Source organism: Labrus mixtus, chromosome 19 (genome assembly GCF_963584025.1).
Source record: "Labrus mixtus chromosome 19, fLabMix1.1, whole genome shotgun sequence".
Classification (NCBI taxonomy): domain Eukaryota; kingdom Metazoa; phylum Chordata; class Actinopteri; order Labriformes; family Labridae; genus Labrus; species Labrus mixtus.
The window spans coordinates 14,228,905-14,248,899 of NC_083630.1; the positions used below are offsets into that span (position 1 = coordinate 14,228,905).

General features: G+C 39.6%; 3 protein-coding genes across 4 annotated transcripts; 2 read left to right on the plus strand and 1 right to left on the minus strand.

Annotated features, from left to right (window-relative positions):
* The first annotated feature begins 1,515 nt into the window (after positions 1 to 1,515).
* On the plus strand, positions 1,516 to 7,730 carry ppp1r42 (protein phosphatase 1, regulatory subunit 42). 2 transcript variants are annotated; one of them, XM_061064182.1, is made up of 9 exons: positions 1,516 to 1,722; positions 2,755 to 2,971; positions 3,056 to 3,222; positions 3,328 to 3,466; positions 4,314 to 4,430; positions 6,005 to 6,122; positions 6,282 to 6,416; positions 6,793 to 6,874; positions 7,207 to 7,730. In XM_061064182.1, the coding sequence occupies exons 2-9, from the start codon at positions 2,840 to 2,842 to the stop codon at positions 7,211 to 7,213; spliced, it is 897 nt and encodes a 298-aa protein (XP_060920165.1). In that variant the 5' UTR covers positions 1,516 to 1,722; positions 2,755 to 2,839; the 3' UTR covers positions 7,214 to 7,730. The 2 variants fall into 2 exon arrangements, with proteins under 2 accessions (XP_060920165.1, XP_060920164.1); XM_061064181.1 differs by having other exon boundaries at positions 6,793 to 7,730.
* A 712-nt stretch (positions 7,731 to 8,442) lies between these two features.
* Positions 8,443 to 10,312, plus strand: LOC132994072 (transcription factor 24-like). The gene is made up of 3 exons (XM_061064184.1): positions 8,443 to 8,929; positions 9,394 to 9,849; positions 9,961 to 10,312. The coding sequence occupies exons 2-3, from the start codon at positions 9,412 to 9,414 to the stop codon at positions 10,066 to 10,068; spliced, it is 546 nt and encodes a 181-aa protein (XP_060920167.1). The 5' UTR covers positions 8,443 to 8,929; positions 9,394 to 9,411; the 3' UTR covers positions 10,069 to 10,312.
* mcmdc2 (minichromosome maintenance domain containing 2) lies at positions 9,154 to 19,818 on the minus strand. The gene is made up of 14 exons (XM_061065128.1): positions 19,722 to 19,818; positions 19,488 to 19,618; positions 19,342 to 19,401; positions 18,992 to 19,187; positions 18,684 to 18,806; positions 18,472 to 18,573; positions 16,885 to 17,425; positions 16,593 to 16,798; positions 16,326 to 16,483; positions 15,309 to 15,485; positions 15,086 to 15,225; positions 14,610 to 14,719; positions 14,259 to 14,437; positions 9,154 to 9,756 (listed from the first exon to the last, which is right to left on the minus strand). The coding sequence occupies exons 1-13, from the start codon at positions 19,816 to 19,818 to the stop codon at positions 14,271 to 14,273; spliced, it is 2,208 nt and encodes a 735-aa protein (XP_060921111.1). The 3' UTR covers positions 9,154 to 9,756; positions 14,259 to 14,270.
* Between the last annotated feature and the right edge of the window lie 177 nt (positions 19,819 to 19,995).

Sequence of the window (19,995 nt, forward strand, 5' to 3'; positions counted from 1 at the left end):
TTTGTGTCAAGTCTTTTTTTGTGGTATTGTAATGGCTACATGTATATTTTTGATGTCATGTATTGCAGGGGGGGGGGGCGGTCCCAGTGGGACTCAGGATGCAACTGTTTTGCCTCATGTGCATGAGCTTTGGCACCACTTCTTCTAATGATTTTCTTTTACCATTATCTAAGCCATGTCTTAGACTGAAGGGTGTTCCCTATAGCGGTTCAAGAAAAGGAAACATATTAGATTATATTTCATGTAATTTAGAAAATTGGACATTTTTGAATAGGTTATCTGCACATGCGGTCTACTGAATAGCTCATGTTTTTGCCAAATACTTAAATGTATTACATGCGTGACTTTCACAGTGCTGAGGAAGTATTTGGAGTATGCATTTCTGAAATAGTTTCACCTAATGTTTGGGTTTTCTTGGTGATTTAAGAATCAGTTAAACATATTGAACTCATTTGGACATGTAAATATTGTGATTATCACCAGATGGACATTTGTATGCATGACTAAAGGTGGAATAGAAACCTTTATGTAAATTCTAATCAAGTCAAATTGTGGACAGCCAAAAATGTATAACCCGTGTAATTCACCTTACTTTCCTGACATTTGGCGATTCTTAAATTCCAAAGTATGTTCCCCATTGAGATAAAGAGGTTTTTACAGATTGCTATGGAATGCCTTGCACTTTTCTGTCCACACAAAAATAAGGTGCTGAATGACTGGATGATTTGTCAATGACTGGTCCATGTGAGAGCAGCAGATTGATGTGGCCCATGATTAATAGCAATGGGTTACTACAGTATTTAGGCCCTACAAATCTATTGACCCTACTAGCATCTAGTGATGTTATGTTTTGTTTGTCACTCAAGGGAATTCATTCAACAAGCCTTGTGCCATGTGTGAAGAAGTTGATCCCAGCTCAGAAGCCTGGAGCTGCCCCGTGCACTTCCTCTTTGCCATGTGTTCCTGCATAAGTGGAGGCAAGTCCCTCTCTTACAGGAAACCCAGGTCTTGACATAATAGAGATTAGCAATGCAGGAGTCACTGGCAGAAAGGGCTTTTGGTTTGATTAGGAATGTTGCCTTTAAAATAGCTATAGCTTGAAGAAATGTTAAAGTGCCTACAAATTAGAGCAATAAACCCACTTTTTTAGATGAAGGCCTATCAGAACCAGCTTTATTGGCCAGATATGTTTTCACATACAAGGAATTTGAGCAAATTTGAATTCCCATAAACTGTGCTCTCTACATCCAGCTAGGCTTCTAAACATTGAATATTAAACAACAAGCTGTAAATACTAAGTCCATATAACAATTGGTCTGTCTCCTTTTATTTTGATTTTACTCGCATTTTTTAAAATAAAATACAATAAATTAAATTTGATAAAGAATTGCATAATTTTTTATTCAAAAATACTGTTCTTTTAGAATTTCAAAATCAGCTTTGATCGTTTGATTATAACCTAAATAAAACTTCTAGCCGTGATAAATGCCTCGAAGAAGAAGAAGAATGTATTTGTTTACTTCCGTTTTGACCTATGGTTTCGACAGGTGTTAGACTAAATTCTGTGACCCGTCGGATTTGAGTTGCTTCGATGTCTTCCGTGGTTTCCATAACAACATGTGACAAACAAAGAAGCCCGAGTAGCCGCAACGTCGTTAAAAACGTATTAAGAACGAGCTGTTGAGCTACGACGAGTTTCACATTTTGCTGATACCTTGAAAGGTAGGAGGAGAGTTAAGTTATTTGGTATTTTGCAGTTGTCCAAATTTACTAAATAACGAGGGACGTTGAGGCTCAATGTGCTTGTTAACGATAGCGTTCAGGCTAAATATGAAGTCACCGTTACCATCTATATAAATTTATTTTACCATTTTTATATCCGCTGCTGAATTATTCTGGGCCTTCTTCTGCTGCGTGGAACACATTTCAGTTGTCTCACCTGTCTGCATGAACTTTGGGGTGTTTTCCTGTCCCTCGTGTGCTGCACCTGGACATCCACGTTGAAGTACTTTCTCTGACAGTGATAAACTGATGTCCCCAAGTCCCTGGAGAGGGGAGGCCCAGCGGTGTGTCTATTGATCAGGGTCTCCTGTCTTCTAAAACCTCGGTGTGGTGTCTTGAGCTGAAATGCGTAAAAGTCCTGCTGTCACTCATCTCTGCACCTTAATACCCAACTATTAAACTACTACACTAACTATGCAGACTGACAGCTGTAAACATTACAGCAGGAAAGATGACGGATATTTTTACATCTTTCAAGGTGCAAATGTTAGTCTTGACTAGAAACCTGTATGCATGGCATCTATTTTATATTTTATATGAAACAATGTACAATGTATTTGTCCCTGCTCAATAAACTTCTAAACAAACAAAACAAAAAAACATTTATGTTTAATATTGTACATGGTCCCTTGACAAATAAAAGAAGTAAAAACAACAACAATGTCATGTTGGGGTAATTAAAAAGCCCCATGGGTATTATGTCATTGTAAGAAGTGTAAGCTCTTATCAGTCTGCTTTGGGAATCTGCTGCTCTAATTACAACACAAAGTTCAGGAGTCACACAACCCTTGGCCTCTCAGCAAATTTCCAGGAGAATATTATTGATGCTTTTTTTCATCAATTATCTCCTTTCGTGAATTGACAAGTAGATTTTAGGCCATTTTAAATTCCATAAGAGGTTAATCTTTGCATGTCGTTTATGATCATAAAATGCTGGCGTTGTGCCCATGTGTCTGTTTTTCTCCCGTACAGACGGCTTCTGGGCTCTGCTGTGGGCTGAATGCTTGGCTGATGCTGAAAAGGATCCTCTCTAAAGCAGAGTCTGTGACGAGCCGACATGGTACGTCTGACCCTAGATGTGATTGGTAAATCTAAAAACCACTTCAAAAAGAAAAGGGGCCTCTCCTTCCCAGAGTACCTTAAGACCCTAACCCACCTCCACCTTTCTGGAAAGAATATTGAAGACATTGTAAGTAGCCATTATTAATGCATCATTTTAAATCTGTGCGTTTCTTTCTAATGTAGTCCATTGTACATGATTTTCTTTCTCCAGGGTGATATCTCCATGTGCAGAAACCTCACTGTCCTCTACCTTTACGATAATCAGATCACACACATTTGCAACCTTGACTTTGCCTCCAACCTCACCCATCTGTACATGCAGAACAACAACATCACTAAAATAGATAATCTCTTCACCCTACAGAAGCTCTCCAAACTGTGAGTAGAACAGTTTAAGTGATTGTTGTGTTTTTTTTGTACAAGGATAGTCATTTTAAATCTTAGGTGTGTCTGAACATGTGTGTGGGTTTTCTTGTTCTGTAGGTATCTGAGTGGAAACAGGATCACAGTGGTGGAGGGCTTAGAGAAGCTCTGTGAGCTCAGGGAGCTTCACCTTGAGAATCAAAGGCTGGCACCAGGGGAAAAGTTGTTCCTTGACCCCAGGACTCTCCTCTCTCTGGCTGTATGACCAACTTTTCCTCTGTTCAGTACAAAGATAGTATGAGAAATGCAGGATGATCCACATTTCTTTTTTGGGTTTTTGGGCTTTGCTCAGTCACATTTTATATTATTTAGACAATCAAAAGGTCAGAGGAAAGCCTCATTACCTTTTGATACAGATGTTCATGTGGTGTGTATCGGTGTGGTAGGTTATCACATCCAGTTTGAGGAGATCTCAGATAGATTTCTCAGAGGCCAGTGATCCATGTGAGAGCATATCTTGTGCTGGGTTTGATGATGTCAAAGAGACCTCTGTTGCTCTCTCTGGTCTGACAAATCAGTTAGGTCTGTTTACTTCGTTTACCGCCCAGGCCATGGATAAACACACCAAAAGTCTCAGCTTCGTGTTTGTTTGGATAATTAAAGAAATTGCTGTGCAAATTTAAAGAGTTCCAGCCTATATAAACGTGCCATTATAGAACTTCAAACCCGGATGAATATATAGATACGCAATTTCTAGAGTCTGATTTTGGACAAGATCCTAGTAGTTCAGGCATTAAAATAGAGCAAGTTAATACGGTTAATCCTAAGTGAATATTGAATTTGTGCACTAACAATAGTGCTGTGATGTGTTTGCATAATGTCTGTGTAAATACTGTTTCAAAGACAGTCACAATGGTCATGTTAATATATCTTCTGCCTCTTACAGTGAAGATGTATCATTTCATATTTCAATAACTGCCATGTTTAACATTTGGCCGCAAAAAACTTTTTGGGGATGACTTTGTAATATTGGCTTTAAATATTCTTTCACTATATTTAATGTAACATGAAGTCTGTTCCCTTTTAAATCTGAATCCTTTGCACAGGAATCTCTTCGTGTCCTGAACATCAACAACAACAACATCGATGACATCAAAGGCCTGACAGTGCTGAAGGAGCTCAAGCATTTTTCTGCTGCTGACAATAAATTGCACAGAATGGAGGTAAGTATAAAATAAGTAAATATTAAAAATGTCTCTTTAACCGTGTAGTTCAGAAGAAATAAAAACGGTCTGCCCTCTGTGCACTGTGCTGCATCACATCACAGCAACTTTGCATGACATGGTGTATTAAAGTAAACAGAGCAGATATTAGTAGATCGGGTCGGCATTAACATTGTTCTGTAGCTTTCTGAAGTCATGTGTGAAATGATATGGAGAACAGGATTCTAAAAAACCAAATCCTGCAAATCCTGCCGTAGGTTCCCAGTCTCCATGAGTTGCACAGGGTCAGAATTATTCAACAAATCAGCGAGCTATTCCCCGGAGACTTTTCTTGCTGACAGCTTTAAACAAGCACAAGTTTCTCTCTATCCTTGGGAGGCTGATTTTTCCTCCCTGCCTCAGAATCCTCTATTTGATACCCTAAACCAGCGGTACTTAACTTTATGAGAGATTCATCTAAAGCACAGATATGATTTATGCTCCTGGTCTTCCTTGAAATATGACCTGATTGTTTTTTTAAGCTCTCTCTCTCAGATTTGATTTCTGTTTTAATTGATATATGAACTTAAAATGTTGATGACTTCAGGCTCTTAAAACTGAGGTGAATTTTCCTTTGAGAACTTTGATGCAGGTAATTGCTGTCCACGTGTCATTTATAGCAGATATGTCCTATAATTTATACAACCCGTCTGCCACTATCGATCCTGCAAGACAGCACTCCTAAGGATCAATCCCTTCTTTTGCGCCATTTGCTCAGAATCCAGAGGAAACATTATGGATTTTTTAAAATAGATTATGACAGGCAGTCGGCCAGGGTGACAAATGGGAGCATCTTTGGAGGCCGTTAGCTGTGTGCAGGGCAGAGAGGACGGGGAATCGAAGGCCTGGTCAAATACAGGTTCATAACTGGCCCATCATTAGTCCAGGCAAGAGAGCCGGCTGAGTCAGTGAGTATCCTGCCTCTGCTGTTCTCCACGCCCCCGTGTGGGGGGCAATTTGGCGCTGGCTGCTCTTCGGTGAGGGCCTTCTGAGTGACGGCCCTGACACGATCATTTATCAAAGCCTGGGAGCGCGCGGTGCTCAGGGGTCCCCTCTGAACTGATTGCAGCACGAGCTGGAAAAGTGGAAGCGCTTTGGCCAAGACAGGAAGGCAATGAACAATCAGAGCGTGTCCAGAGAGTATTCATATTTCCAGGCTTGGATTAATGTGCCTTTAGATAAACATACAACTGCAGGCAACTGGCTGGAGGAACCAGCCTCTCACCGCCCCAAGAGAAAACTTGTAGTTACATGACACCGGTGACACTGTTTATTAAAATGGACTGATGTGTTGTTTATGCGCCTCCACTGGCCCTTGTACCTCAAATTAACATTCACTTATACCACGGCTTTTCAAGTTATACTGGTGTTAATCCATGCAGGGTTAGTGATTATATCATTTATAAGCATTTTACAATTGTACATTTTAGCTAATGAACAAAGCTGCAGACACAGTTGTGCCTAGGTTGACTTATTAGAGGGTAAAATGATCATTACAGATAATGTTTAATTTTCCCTTTTTTTTGTATTTTCAGGAATTAGAGGAAGTATTCAACCATTGGCATCAGCTGACTCGGATGGATTTGAGTGGAAATCCTGTGTGTAAAAAAGCAAAGTACAGAGACCGCCTGATAACTGTGTGCACAAGCCTGGGTGAGAGATCAGGTTCTGCTTTACCTAACAGCATCCTAATGTGAAAATGCACTTTACTGCCTTGACTAAGCCGGGCTAAAATTTAATTGCCCTCCTAATAATAAAAATAATAAATAGTAATAATTTTTGTATTTTGTCTTGTTTACTTTGAATATTTAGAGGTTCTTGATGGGCGGGAAATTAATGAGTTAACCAGACAGTTCCTTATTAACTGGAAAGCATCCAAAGAGGCTAAGAAGATCAAAAACAACCAACATATGACAACTGGACAGTCGATCTCTTATCCCTTAACAAGTAAGCTGTGAAATGAATCACTTTTTAAATCCACTGTAAAATCTATAATTATATTGTTCACAATTATCCTCTGTTTGTAACTTATGGAATCATCTGTGTGTATAACAGGCAAGCCCTTCATTAATAACTTCAGTGATAAAAATGTTCCCTTTTCATTGCCAACATCTTTGAACTATATGAAATACATTATTATGAATAGCCACAGTGTTGAGAAACAGCCACATCCTAAAAACACATTTGAATTTCAAGTCAAATAGAAACTTCCAAAAATCACAATAAACCTCATTTTCCGTTATCCTTTTTATTCTTTACATCAAACGTTTTTTTTTGTTTTTTTTTAAGTGTGTCTAATTGTGTGGTTTTGTTTTTATTCCAGGTGACTTTAATGTCGGTCTGGGTCCACATCCTGCCCACATCCACGCTAATGTGCAGAGGTGGAAGCCCCAGCAGTCTCTCAGGTCTGCTGTCATCGTTCACACAGATCTCAGTTAAAAGTCACTACACTGTAACTACTTAATGATTTTACCGTAGAAGTTATATTCGTATTGTTACATCCAGCTGTCCCCAAGATCAAGGAACAATATTTAAGATTAGTTGTATTTGATTTGTCTACCTGTTATTTCAATGTCTGTCATTTTTCCTTCTTGCAATAACTTCCTTTTTTTTTTTTGATTAGCACTGAAGCCAATGTCATTGAACATTTGTCAAGTAGCCTAATTGTACAGTAGGAGACACCTTCCATGATAGATGAACTGTTTTATCATGACTTTCTTTTTCTCTGAAATCATAGGGCATAGAAATGAAATGTTCCTATGTGGACTTCTCGGTCATGTGGCTGTCTCATCCTCACCTCACCCACCTGCATTCATCTGGATACTTAAAACAAATCTCTTATCACCTCCACAGAAATTAGCCTGAGCACAGGAGTAACCCTGCTACTACCAAGGTTTAAAACACCAACATCACAAAAGCTGTGGATCACTTATTCTCTGGTGTATTTCAAAGGACATAAAACAATCAGTTTACTTTGCTGCAGGCACTTAAGAGTGGATTACAGTGGTTTAAATTTGGACTTTTTTCACAGAATATTTCTTTTTATTATTATTTTACAATTTAATCCCAGTTGTAACTCAATCTAAATTCCTTTAAGTAATCAAATACACTGTAATGTACTGTTGTACAGAAGGGAATTTCAAGACTAAAAAAATATTAAATGGTTTTTGAACATTTCCTCCCCTCACTTTCTCAGCTCATTTATTTCTAGCTACATGTTCGAGGTCTGAGAACTCAAATAAACTATCCCACTCAACCTGTTATTCTTGATAGTCGTACAATTTATGCTGTGTGTGTGATTTTTCATCTGCATGAAGTTCAGTAAATAAGTGAATGAGAGATGCAGAGTGGCACAATCTAAATACTCTCCTGCAGTTACAAGGTTTTACATGATCTAATGCTAACAATACATGCCTCTGTTTAAACAGCTGTGATAAATGATCCTGTCCTTTCTCATTGCAAGTATAGTAATGATCCGGATGTGTTTATTGTCATCATTAAATGTTTGAATGAGTCTTAAGGAGCCACGTGGGTGTTTAACCCCAGGAAGATGCGGGGTTATTAAGGAAACAGGCTGCCTTAACCTACTTCTACTTCTCTGTATAATTAGTGGCCCAGAGCAATACTGTTACTCCATCCTTACAAAAACAATGTTTATTAGGAACAGTCCGAGGATATACATATTATGAATAATTCCTTTCATTAATTTGCCGACATCTCCGTTTGGAGCCTCGGAAATCAGAGTGATTAATTTATGAGCCTCACAAGAATTTCCTCAATGCCTGCCTGTTGATTGCAGCGCTGGGCTTTATTTATTAGCTGTTCCAATGAGCTTGCAATTCAAGACACGCTGGCAATTAGTCAAATGTTTTGCATATCGCCTTACACTTGTCACTGTCTACTGCAAATAGCGTTTGTGAAAGACTAACTTTTATTTGTGAGAATGACGAGCCCATTTTTCAGGCGATTTTGACTAACTTTCGTTCACACTTGGATAGGCTCATAAAGAAAATACAAGGTCAGCCCCGCAGCCAATTAGAGTGGGGTCTGGCCCACCGCATATGAGAGCCAAAGGAGAGGAGAGCCCTGCCTCTGGCGTAGAAAACGAGCCTCTGCTGCCGTCAGACACAGAGAAGTTAGGAAAGGGGGAGAGCAGTCTTCTGCACTGTAAGGGAGTGTTATAGCGCAAGTGATTAATTACTCCGGAGTGAATTACTTGTCCACCGCTTTGTGTATCCAATAAATTAAAGGCTCCTCAGACCTTTACGCACACAGGTGAAGTGTTGGATGAGCGCACAGGGACCGCTGCGCACCGCTTTCTGCAGACGCACCCCTTTAAAAGGATACATCGGACGCATGCTGGGACTTTTCTGCACTGAAGTCAAAAATTATCTATTGGAGTTCTTTTGAGATCGCCTATATGTCTGCTGTCAAGACAGAGTCTGTGCGAGATAACACAGGTACATTTCTTATCAACCAAAAGTCAGGAACGTGTTTCATGAGTTTAGCCGGACAGGGGCTTAATTTGTGCTAAAGATACTTTGACATGTCAAATATATTTACATGTCTTAACTTCAACTTTTTAACAGCTATATACTGTTTTATTCTATTCATTTTTTTGTTAGTATAAACGTTAAAACAGTGTGCATTTTTATAATCATAATAATTGATTTCAGACAAGACATCTTACATTATGGTTTAATAAATAATTGTATGGATATAACTTAAATTATCATGTAGGCCTACTATAAGTTTCATGTGAATACTCTTTTAAAGAAGGCCTATTGTTAATCGGTAGAGCAGAGCCATATGTCCAAAAAAAAAAAAAAAAAATTCGATTATAATTTGAGTTGAAAAAGGTGCAATATAGATGGCAGTTTTAACTAAAGTGACTTGATGTGTCTAAATAAATATTATTCTTCAGGTCTGTGAGATCACCCGGATGGTTGGAAGACAGACGCTCCGGATGGACAACGCTTCTTGTTCCAGGGTGGTGGTGGATGACAGCCCTGCATCCAGTCCGAGCTCCAGCCCCAGTCCGGACGGGCGTCGTCGGGATCTCCAGCGGGCCGGCGGGGTGCTGCAGAGCGGCGGGCTCGGCGGGCTCGGCGGCAGAGGACGCCCGGCAGCAGCTAACGCAGCGCGGGAGAGGAGCCGCGTGCAGACCCTGAGAACCGCGTTCCTGGAGCTCCAAAGGACTTTGCCGTCCGTGCCACCGGACACCAAGTTGTCCAAACTCGACGTGTTGATACTGGCCACCACCTATATTGCCCATTTGACTCGAACACTACAGGAGGAAGGAGCAGAGGAGGGAGAGAACACAAAACAAACAGAGGCATTACACTCTTTAAAGGGGGACGGCTACCTGCACCCAGTCAAGGTCAGTAATAATAATAATAATAGTAGCCTAATACTAATAAAAACCCTAAAACATGTTAATCTGTTTCCTTTTTAATTGTTTATTTATTAACAAATGAAATGTCTCTTGCAGAAATGGCCCATGCGATCCAGACTGTACGTCGGAGCATCCGGACAGTTCCTCAACACAAATCGTTCAGAGTCAGAGAATCAAGGCCCTTCTTCCTCCACCTCCAAGTAACAGGCTTAAAATCATTTGTAAGACGATATTTCACATTTGCATGAGTCCATGCTGTTTATTGTTGCCTTATGAGTGTAGAATACTTAGCTTAATGTTACTTTACTTTCACTAAAAACCCTGCCAATAGGAAGACGATGTAAATTAATATATTAAATATTGTATAGATTTTGAAGAGACAGACATGATGTTTCTCTGTTGTTGTTTTGGTTCATCCTGTTTGCCCTGCATTGTGCAGCTCCCTACATGTCCCAGGTATGATATTTGTAAATTCCACGGGGTAACGAGCCCGTCATGCTTGAGGTGTGCACTTTCAGTTGAGACTTTTGCACTAAATGCATGTGTGAATAACTCGACATCTGTCATGTGAAGTGGTCTGTCAGAGTGTCAACAATGGATGCTCTTCGTCTCATGTTCCTTTTTATTTTTACATGCATGGTTGTAAATGTGTTTGTGAATAAATGACTTCAATGAAAGAAGACGAGTCTCCTGTCACAACACTAATCTAAATCTATAAAGATCCTTATTTACCTCTTTTAATAAGACATACAGAAACGTTTTTTTATGAGGTTTTCAGGGAATAATAATTTCTTAATATAATCTTAATTATATCAAAACTTGTCATCTAATTGTTTTGTTTTTAATCGAACAATATTCACTTACAGGCCATGTGGCAATAAGAAACATCCAGACAAGTCTTAAAATACAGCATGAGGCTAAATAAGGAATTTTATTTTAATGGGTCACAACACAAAAATAGAGTTAATAGAATTAATACCGAAACTGTCCCAAACTAAAGCAAAAAACTTTTCATATAGGATAATAAATATGTATAATAGGGCTATGTGTTTCAGCTTGTAACAGTGTGAAAGCAAACTAGAATTTGTAGGTAAAAGGCTTAAATATTCAGAAAATCAACTCCTCAAATTAACATTTAAATAAAAAAAGAAAATCAGTAAAAGCAACAGTTAGTCTACGTGAAGCTGCCTGAATGACATTCAGAAAATATCTCAATTTTCTTGACTTTTGTTAGATTTGAATTGATTTAAGAAAAAGGAATTGTCAAACAATATGAGAAAAACAACGTTTATTAAAGTTTAAAGGATATGAGGGCGGTCTGAAGGATATGAGAGGTTTTAGTTGTGTTAATTATAGCTATAAAAAAAAAGGCAGTTTTATCTGAACTGAGCTGAATCGCCACCTTTGATCACCTATTTGTTATTTTAATGCAATGATGAAAATGACTTTTCGTTTTTCTATAAGATGTAAATATCAAAGAAGTAGGGTGTAGCTAATGTGTGCTTGCTATTAAAATGTTGCCCAGCTGTGCGCGTCATGGTGTGCAGTGCGCAGCCTCAGCGCGCACATAAAGCAGGACGGACCCGGAAATCCTTCCTCTTGTCCTGCAGTCGCAACCACGAGCAGCACAGCCACCCGCCTCATCGTCAGTATCTGCAAACTCAGAAGCTTGCATCATGATCGAGCTTCATTACAAAGGTAGGCAATAGGGAGATGACTTTATACTATTTTTGCAGCTGAGTTTTCTGCTTGTCAAATGTGTGTGTCCAGAGGAAGAAGCACTGAGCTCCTCTTGAACATGTGGGCAGCATGTTAGCTAGCTAGTAGCTCAAATGTCCGCCACGTGGGCGAGAGGAGCTTTGCTAAAATGTTGGATACAGTTTCACCAGACTCTTATGCATAAGATAGTTTGTATGACTTGTGAATAATGCACATTTAGAGCTTAACTTTTACTTGACAATTAAAGTAATTAAAAAAATATTACAAATGTTTAGACAAAATAATTCACCTTTCATGACAGCCCCATAAAATACCTTTTTATCTTTGTCAATAAACGATTATTTTTGTACTTTTCTGACGATAAGTCAGTCATTAAGGCAGTTTCTATGAGCAACACTGAAATATTTGAGCTTTCGCTTATTGTACACATGAAGGCTTAAGTGTGGAGTGAATATAAAAGAAAACTTTTACTGGCGAACTTGTCTAAGGTCGTTTTATTGTCACCTCAAATTCCCAGGTAGCCTCATAATGAACCACTGGTAAATCAGGTTCGATGTCTCAACATGGACAATTATCATCCCTGAAGTGAGGTGAAGCAATAAATCATCTTTAGGACAGTTCAAAGGGGAAAAATGCCCTCTGTGCCTTTCAGCCCTGTCCATATCTGGTTATGTCCAGGGGTCAGCAGAAGAGCTGCTGGTCAGGGAATTGCCCTCTCCCATTATTTAACCAGGGGAAGTCATCATGGCTCTCTCTGAGGCCCTGAGGTCATGGCAGAGGTCGTGACCTGCAGTTGAACCCGTCCTCAAACCTGCGACGTTAGCCATGCTCCCAAGCTGTGTCACACTGAACCCTCTGACCTCAATGTAATCACTCATCTCTCGTCACCTTATTGGCTAATGCTTGAGTACATCTTACTAAAGTCAGCCGGAAATCAATACATTACTCCTGAGAGTAGCGGTAACAATTGAGGTTTGATACTTTTCGTGACACTGATCTTGACAGATGGGACAAACTGAAGTGGTGAACATAACTTAAAACTCGAGACGCGCAGACAACTATAAAAATGATTTGACCTTTGTGTGTTTCTTTACTTAAAGATGTGCTGATAAAGATGACAAAGCTCGTCTATGAGTGGTACACATAATAAGGTAAGATATTGTTCAATAATTGCACATAAAACATGCAAAATAAATTATGGCAAACAATGAAAATGAATGTTCATTAGTAGTTTTTTTCCCCTCCAGATGTCCAGTAACCACTTGACCTAAAGATGGATGATATTGGTTGAACATGAAGGTGAGCAAAGAAACGTTTTTGTGCATTATAAGACGGCCCGGTGCTGGTATAGTGATGACTTCACATTTGCCGTTTACCCATCAGACAATAATATGGTGACACTGTGACTAACTGAAAAGCCAGCATTATCAGATCAGTCTTGACTGGTTCAACTAAGATGTTAATTAAATGTAGCTAATTGAAAACTTCTCCCCATCCTTTTTGCATTCGTTTCCCTCTCGGCCTCAGATGTCGTCCTGTGGTCACAGGAGACGCACCAGATGTAGTACGCTGTCGCTTGTGCCGATCGAGAGGTGAGTGCCTTGCTACAGTATTTTGTACTATGTATTTATGCTGCTCAAACAACATTGTTGTTAAAGTTGAATGCAATTGTAGCTTAGAGAAGACCAGTTACTGCAGACATAATGAATATAATGGATTTTACTGCTGGAATAATGATGAGTTCACTTTCATCGCCGTTTACCCATCAGACAACAGAGTGGTGAGACTTTGAAAACTGAATATCCAGCTGCAACCTTAGCTTTACTTTATTGGACTGCTTATCTGAGGATGTTTAAAAAAAAAAAAAAGCATGTACGGTATAAAATGTTGCATGAAGTAAGGACATGTCCGCTTGCTTTATGGATGTATGAAATATACATATTAAACAATCTTCTACTTCCCATACAGATGAGAAGTCCATGCTGGAGTGGAACAGAAATCCTCCTCTAAGGTTTTCCTCAATCTCATTTGTGGTAAGTAAATATCATTTTTAAATACTGTTTGTGCTTCTGGTTAAGAAGACTCGCCTGTTCTTTTTATGATGAGTTCATCTTTGCCGTTTACCCATCAGACCAAAATGGGCTGCTGAGAATGTGACTAACTGAATTAGAAGACAAAATTGTAAGACCATAAAGATTAGTTTTCACAGTCTCTGATAATTGAATCCCTTATTTTATTTTTCTACTAGGTAATGGAGCACAAGAGCAATGTAAGAAGATAGGCGAAATCATATTTGAGAGGTATGTATCCAAATCATCTCAGCCAACATTTCATATTGGCACATACAATACATGTACTGTCATTTTGTCCTCGTGTTTGTTTTATTTAAATGTGTTTATATTTTGTTACAGGTTTTCCAGAGCTGATGGATCAAGATTTGGAGATTTTTTTTTAACTTTATTTTTTTAGTCTTCTGTTAATAAATCTGTTTTTTTTTAAAAAGGAAACTGCCTTGATTTGATCTTTGAACTTTCTCAACATATCTCTTGTCTAAATAGACTTTTAGTTTACTGTGTCCAAATGAATCAACATTGTATAATATGGTCATTTTTGTAGGTTTTATTAGTTTTCAAGTGACCGATGAAATGGAACAATCCTATGATTGTGCTGCCTACCTGTTCTGAGGTCTACTCCTCGGTGATGTATGTGTCTGCTCCTGGTGCGTAGGTGTAGATGAAGCGTAGGATATTCTGGTGGAGCTCATCTAGGGTCATGTCCCTCATGTGCAAACCATCCGTGTCTCCCAGGTCACAAGGAAACACTGCGTCCGGTGGAATAACGAGAGCAGAGGCCCCTGTAGAAAGAAGGCATGGCTTAAATGAACCTTTTAAAGCAGCCCCGATTAACACATTGACCAAATAATTTCAGTGAAGTACAGTATTGAAAAAGATGAAAGTAGAAAATTACAAAACATGTAATTAATGTGATTTCTATTTGCTTTATAACCTTGTTGTATTGTAACTCGCCGTGTTTTAGGGTAACTGAGTTTTCACAGAGGAGCACTGCAATCACAGCATCTTCCTCTAGCACCCGGGTTCTGAGACATAACTTGCAGTGAGCCTCGGCCAAAGAGATCCTTTAATAAAGAAAATAGACAAAGTCGAGTTAATGTTTTGACGAGTAGTGATTCCATATAAATTACCGTACCTGTGGAATTGTAGGATAGAAACTTAATTGTTTAGCAATCATGTGACATTTTCGTCCTGCAGCCAGAAAAGGATTTATTTTAAAGATTTAGTGCCACATTAAATATGTCAGCACAGTGAAATAGATCTGTAAACATTTTTCATTCCCAAATGATGAATAGTCTCGGAAGAGTATGAAAGCTCTCCACCTAGTGGACTCTACTGACATTACACTTGATTATGACTCAAGATCCTGATATGTGCAATATAGTATTGGAAGATAGACTATTAAAACAGCATTTAATTTTATGGCTTACAGTAGTTTGATTGAGGCCACAGACATCTTGACACCCTGGCTCTGTGTCCGGACTCGTCGGCTGGCCATGTAGTAACCGTGGATTATTTTCTCTGCTCTGGGGCTGAGCTCCACTTGAAGACTCTGAGCATAAGCTATCAGCTGGTGAATTTAATCAAAGGTAATTCTAAGTCAGTGTCAAAACAATTCAATCAGAGCAGTGTATTTTACACATGTTTGTTAACCTCCTGGTAGTCTTGAGTAGAAAACTCCCAGCTGGATGTGTAGAGGGGTTTTCCTGGCTGTACTGCCTGCTGGAGGGTGTGGACAGTCTGGGCAAGAAGGGCCTGCTCTCCCGAGTCCCTGCACTGAATGACCAGGCCAAATGTGTCTGCCACCTGGATTGGTACTGGACCCAATTCCTTTGAGAAGAGAAAACTGAGCATCAGAAAGCTGCTAAATGTACTGTTTAATAAATGTTACCTTCAACAACAGTCAGTGGATCTCAACTGGTGGATGCAGAGGTCTTCACAGGGTTGTGTATGTGTACAGTACCTGGGATAAAAAGTGGCAATAAGTCTGACGTCCCTTTTCGACATGTTTTTTTTCCGGTCCCGTCCTTTTGTTCGGTCACATATTGTTACTTCTATGCTCTAAACAGGAACTATTTTTATTATATAAAACTAAGTGGTTGAACAATTTAAAAAAATGTTCCTTAAGGAGGAAGTGGTGTGACCTGAGGCTACACTAGTTGAGAACCACTGATCTGAAGCATCCCTGATACATGTATATTGCCAGTTTATTTTAATCTTCAAAAACAAAACAATCTTTCTGAAGTGCTCTGCTGTGAACTAATGCTCCGTGGGCAGGGCACTTCCTTTGAGAAAAGTAAATTGTTTCAATTTCCTGTTTTGTCTCCATTATCTGCATACCATCTGAGTTAAATTAAGTTCAGCATTTCTTGAACTCAGCACACACAACCACTTATCTTAATTATTGTGTATTTCTTCACTGGTTATACTGCAACTATTATTGGTATTTCTATTATTTTTTATTATAATGGTAAAAACTAAACATATATGATTTACCTTGAATTTCATGAATACAAATCTTATCAAAAGAAAAAATAGTTACCACAGAAGTGTCTCCACATCCATACGACACTCATGAAAAATAAAAAAAACCTTGCATCAATGCAGACCTGGTAGTTGTTAATTCAGATCATGTGCTACGTGATAACCCCATGTTGTGATTGAACCTACTGCTGTTCCCAGTACAGCAGAGTCTGCCTTGCCCGACCGTCGAGAGGCATCTGTGATGGCCCAGAAGCTGCACTGAACGGGGAAAGATAACTGCTGATCAGCATCCTCTCCATACTTCTTTCCTGGGATAAAAACGGACACCGTGCTACTCTCCAGGACTGAGCAAAAACAAAACAAAACACGAGTTTAGTGTTGTTTTAAAATGTCGCAGAACTTATCTATTATATGAATTGTTGGCAGAAATAATAAACATGTTGGCTATTTCACCTGACTGAATAGCATCCAGTCTGTCCTTTTTGTAACAGCCCAGATCTCCCAACATGCACACACCACCAGTGGCTAGCAGGGCAGAGCCAGCATGAATGTTAGCAGTACCTGCCCCATGTTCGTCCCGGGATAGAGATGCAAACATCTCCCCTGTGGCCTGATGCCTGACCCCACGACACGCCAAGCCCAGGCTGTATGTCATTAGTCTAACACAAACACAGGGGTAAAGGTTAATGAGCAGGACAATAGCTCAGGTTTCATATAAGGTTTTTACAACTTATGACTACTTTACCTGTCTAGTATGAGAGTGTCAGTGGTGACGACTAGGAGATCCAAGTTGTTAAATGTGTCATTTGAACCTGCTCTAGTCTGCACCAAACTGAGAAGAAGGCCCAGCTTTAAGGTATTATAAAGGCCTTGAGGAGCCACATGCAACCCGAAGCAGTGAGCCACGATTGCAGAGAACCTCCATGGAAAACCTACTGTGGCCTTCAAGAGATCCTGGAAGTGGCCACTGACTTTATGGAGACCTGTTGGAAGAGCTGTGAGACACATCAAAATGTTACAATGCACAATGTTGCAAAGAAATTTGATCATTTTGAATATACTGTAGCCAGTTCTCTTCAGATTTATTTCTGGTATAACCACTCCAGAGACAGGATTTTTTTTAGATCTGGAGCATGTGAAATAAAGTACTGCATTACTCTCTGGCTCCCAAGGTTGGATGTTGTTTGCCTCTACGCTCAAGGTAATACTTGGCCACTGGTGCACATGCGCAGGAATACCTAACACCTTGTAGAGTCGACCGATTCTCATCGATTTACACAGCTCATCTGCATGAACGGAGGAAACAAAGCAAAGGGGAGGTTCTGTGCAGCCTGGTGATTATTGAAGAAACATGCATGCCACCTTCAAACCACTGCCAAGAGAAACACAAGAGTGCTGCCTTCAGAACAAAGATTTCTCTGTGTGCGTATTGCACTTCTGGCTAATGAGTGTTCCTTCCACTTATTAACATATATATTTAGTAACGGGAGCTCAGTGTATTGAATTCCTCTACAGGACTGGGTCAACAGAATATGTTAATCTTTGTTCTGAGATTTGCTAAGCTCTCATGGGTACTGCCTGGACAATGTTATTAGAGGGGACAGAAACACTTAATATCCCACCATATGGCACAGTATGCGGCTGGCTGTACAAAAAAAAATCTATTTATTTGAACTCTCCCCCACTTAGCGTTTTAGAGTGGGGCTCATTTAGAAAGCAAGAGAAAATTACAGACACTTCAATACATCTGACTGTGTGTAAATATGAGCAATTACACTACATTTAAACGGCTGGAAATGAATATTATAGATGTGAATTTGAGTTTACAAACATCATCACTCCCTTTACATTTTGAGGACATTACAGTATTACACTTTAAACTAGCTAATACAAATTCTGTTTTTCATCCTAGTTACACTATTTTTTTCTATACTAAGCACATACAAAAACTAATTTTTTAGCAGCGCAGTCAGCTACTGGTCAGACACGGTCAAGAGTCTTGACATGGTTACTTAATGCTAAAAAAACTCACTGGTTGATGGATTCTTTGCTATTTCAGGATTAGGTTACTCTGCTGTTAACTGCTGATATGTTTTTGTTTAAGGCTGTTATTCTTGTCGAATAAGGTTTGTAGTAATGCATTCTGCTTGTGCATATTTTCGCCACACTACCCCCACCTCCATCAGACGAAATAGGCCATCAAAGCATTTTATTTTGCTGCCAATGGTTGCATTTATCAATTTTTCAGCACCATAGGACACGGGTATAGAGCTGACCTTAGTTTGAACAGTAAATAGCCTGTACACTCCACACAAATCGGATGTAGACTTACCTCTGAGAAACAGGGTGACGGACTGGTACCTGAAGGCGCCTCGCTGAAGGGCACTAAGAGCATCCAGTGCTTTGACGTGGATAAGCTCCACAAGCTGTTTGTCTGTCTCCACAAAGACACATTCACAAACATAAAGATTATAACAATGCAGAGTTGTATTTGAACTTCTTGCATGTACAATAAGCAACATTCAGACACTACAACAATCCCACCTCCCAGTACTCTGAACTTCACATCCTCTTTCAGTGGGGAGCTGCAGACCATGCAACTGAAGTCGTTCCTCACGGTGGCTGATTCTGTGGCTCCAGGTGCATGGACTCGAATGTGATGAAACCCTAAGGGCAGTATTCAGGAAATTAAATAAAATGTGAAACCAATAGAAAATGAATGCTTACCACCTGAGAATTTCTTGAAAAAGATTAACAATTGTGTGAGTAAAAAGCCAGAACACGGCCTGTTCTTAAAAAAAACCCCACTAGAATCTAGGAGAGAAATGAGGGTTAAGAAGTGACTGTGGTACCTGTAGAGCAGGGACAGTCATCATTAATGCAGAGGAACCTGGCCCCCTGAGTATATTTAGTGACCCTTGTCATGGCAATGACCAGACCCTCCATGGAGACAGGCCTCATGGGACCATACCCACGAGGAAAACTACAGAGGTCCAGGATGTACTCAGGGAATGGAGGCAGGTGTGTCATCTTCAGGATTACGTTCACCTCAAAATGAACAATCAGATTAAAGATATTATAATAAAATTCACTTTAGTGCCAGGCACATTCATCTAGGACTTGAGGAAATTGATTTATAGGCTCATAAGTCCAGTAAATAAATGGAAGAAAGGTGTACACCATTTTGCCCATACAGTACTACCTGGTTCTCTGTGTGTATTTTTTCAACAAGTGAAAGTGTCTTAATGGCCAGGAAGCAAACCTGAACGAGGAATAAGGCAAATGTAGATTAACCAACATTATTATAGAAGTGTATAATTCATTAAACTAGCAGAAAGTTTCACTCACAGACTGAAACAACGCTGTAGCTTTAAGAGGATCCCGTAGAACACATTCACCCAATACAGCATCCACCTCCATCACATCAGATGGATTCACACCGATACAAAACCTGTAAACGGCCTCAATCTGTTGGGGGTCTGGAAGAAGGGGGGAAATCATTCCCGAAATGAAATCACAGCGTTGCACGATTCGCGTTAACCTGTGTTTCATGTCCTCACACAGGGGTCATGACTAGCTTACCGTTGAATCGTTTGCAGTCTTCGGCCAGTCTATGTAAGCCACCACTTCTATCTAAATAAACAAGAGCTGATTCTTTCAAAGACAAAATATCAGCCATTTTTATATCACGGCACAAATTTATACACTGTTACAAGCGAGCTACGCAAACTAGCATGACAAAGGAAAACTCTTGGATGTGTTTGACGTTGTCACGTTTACAGATTGGCGCGCTATCCTCAACCAAGTTGCCATGGTGACCACTTAAAGCCAGAGGGATCCCAGAGTGGATGTGTTG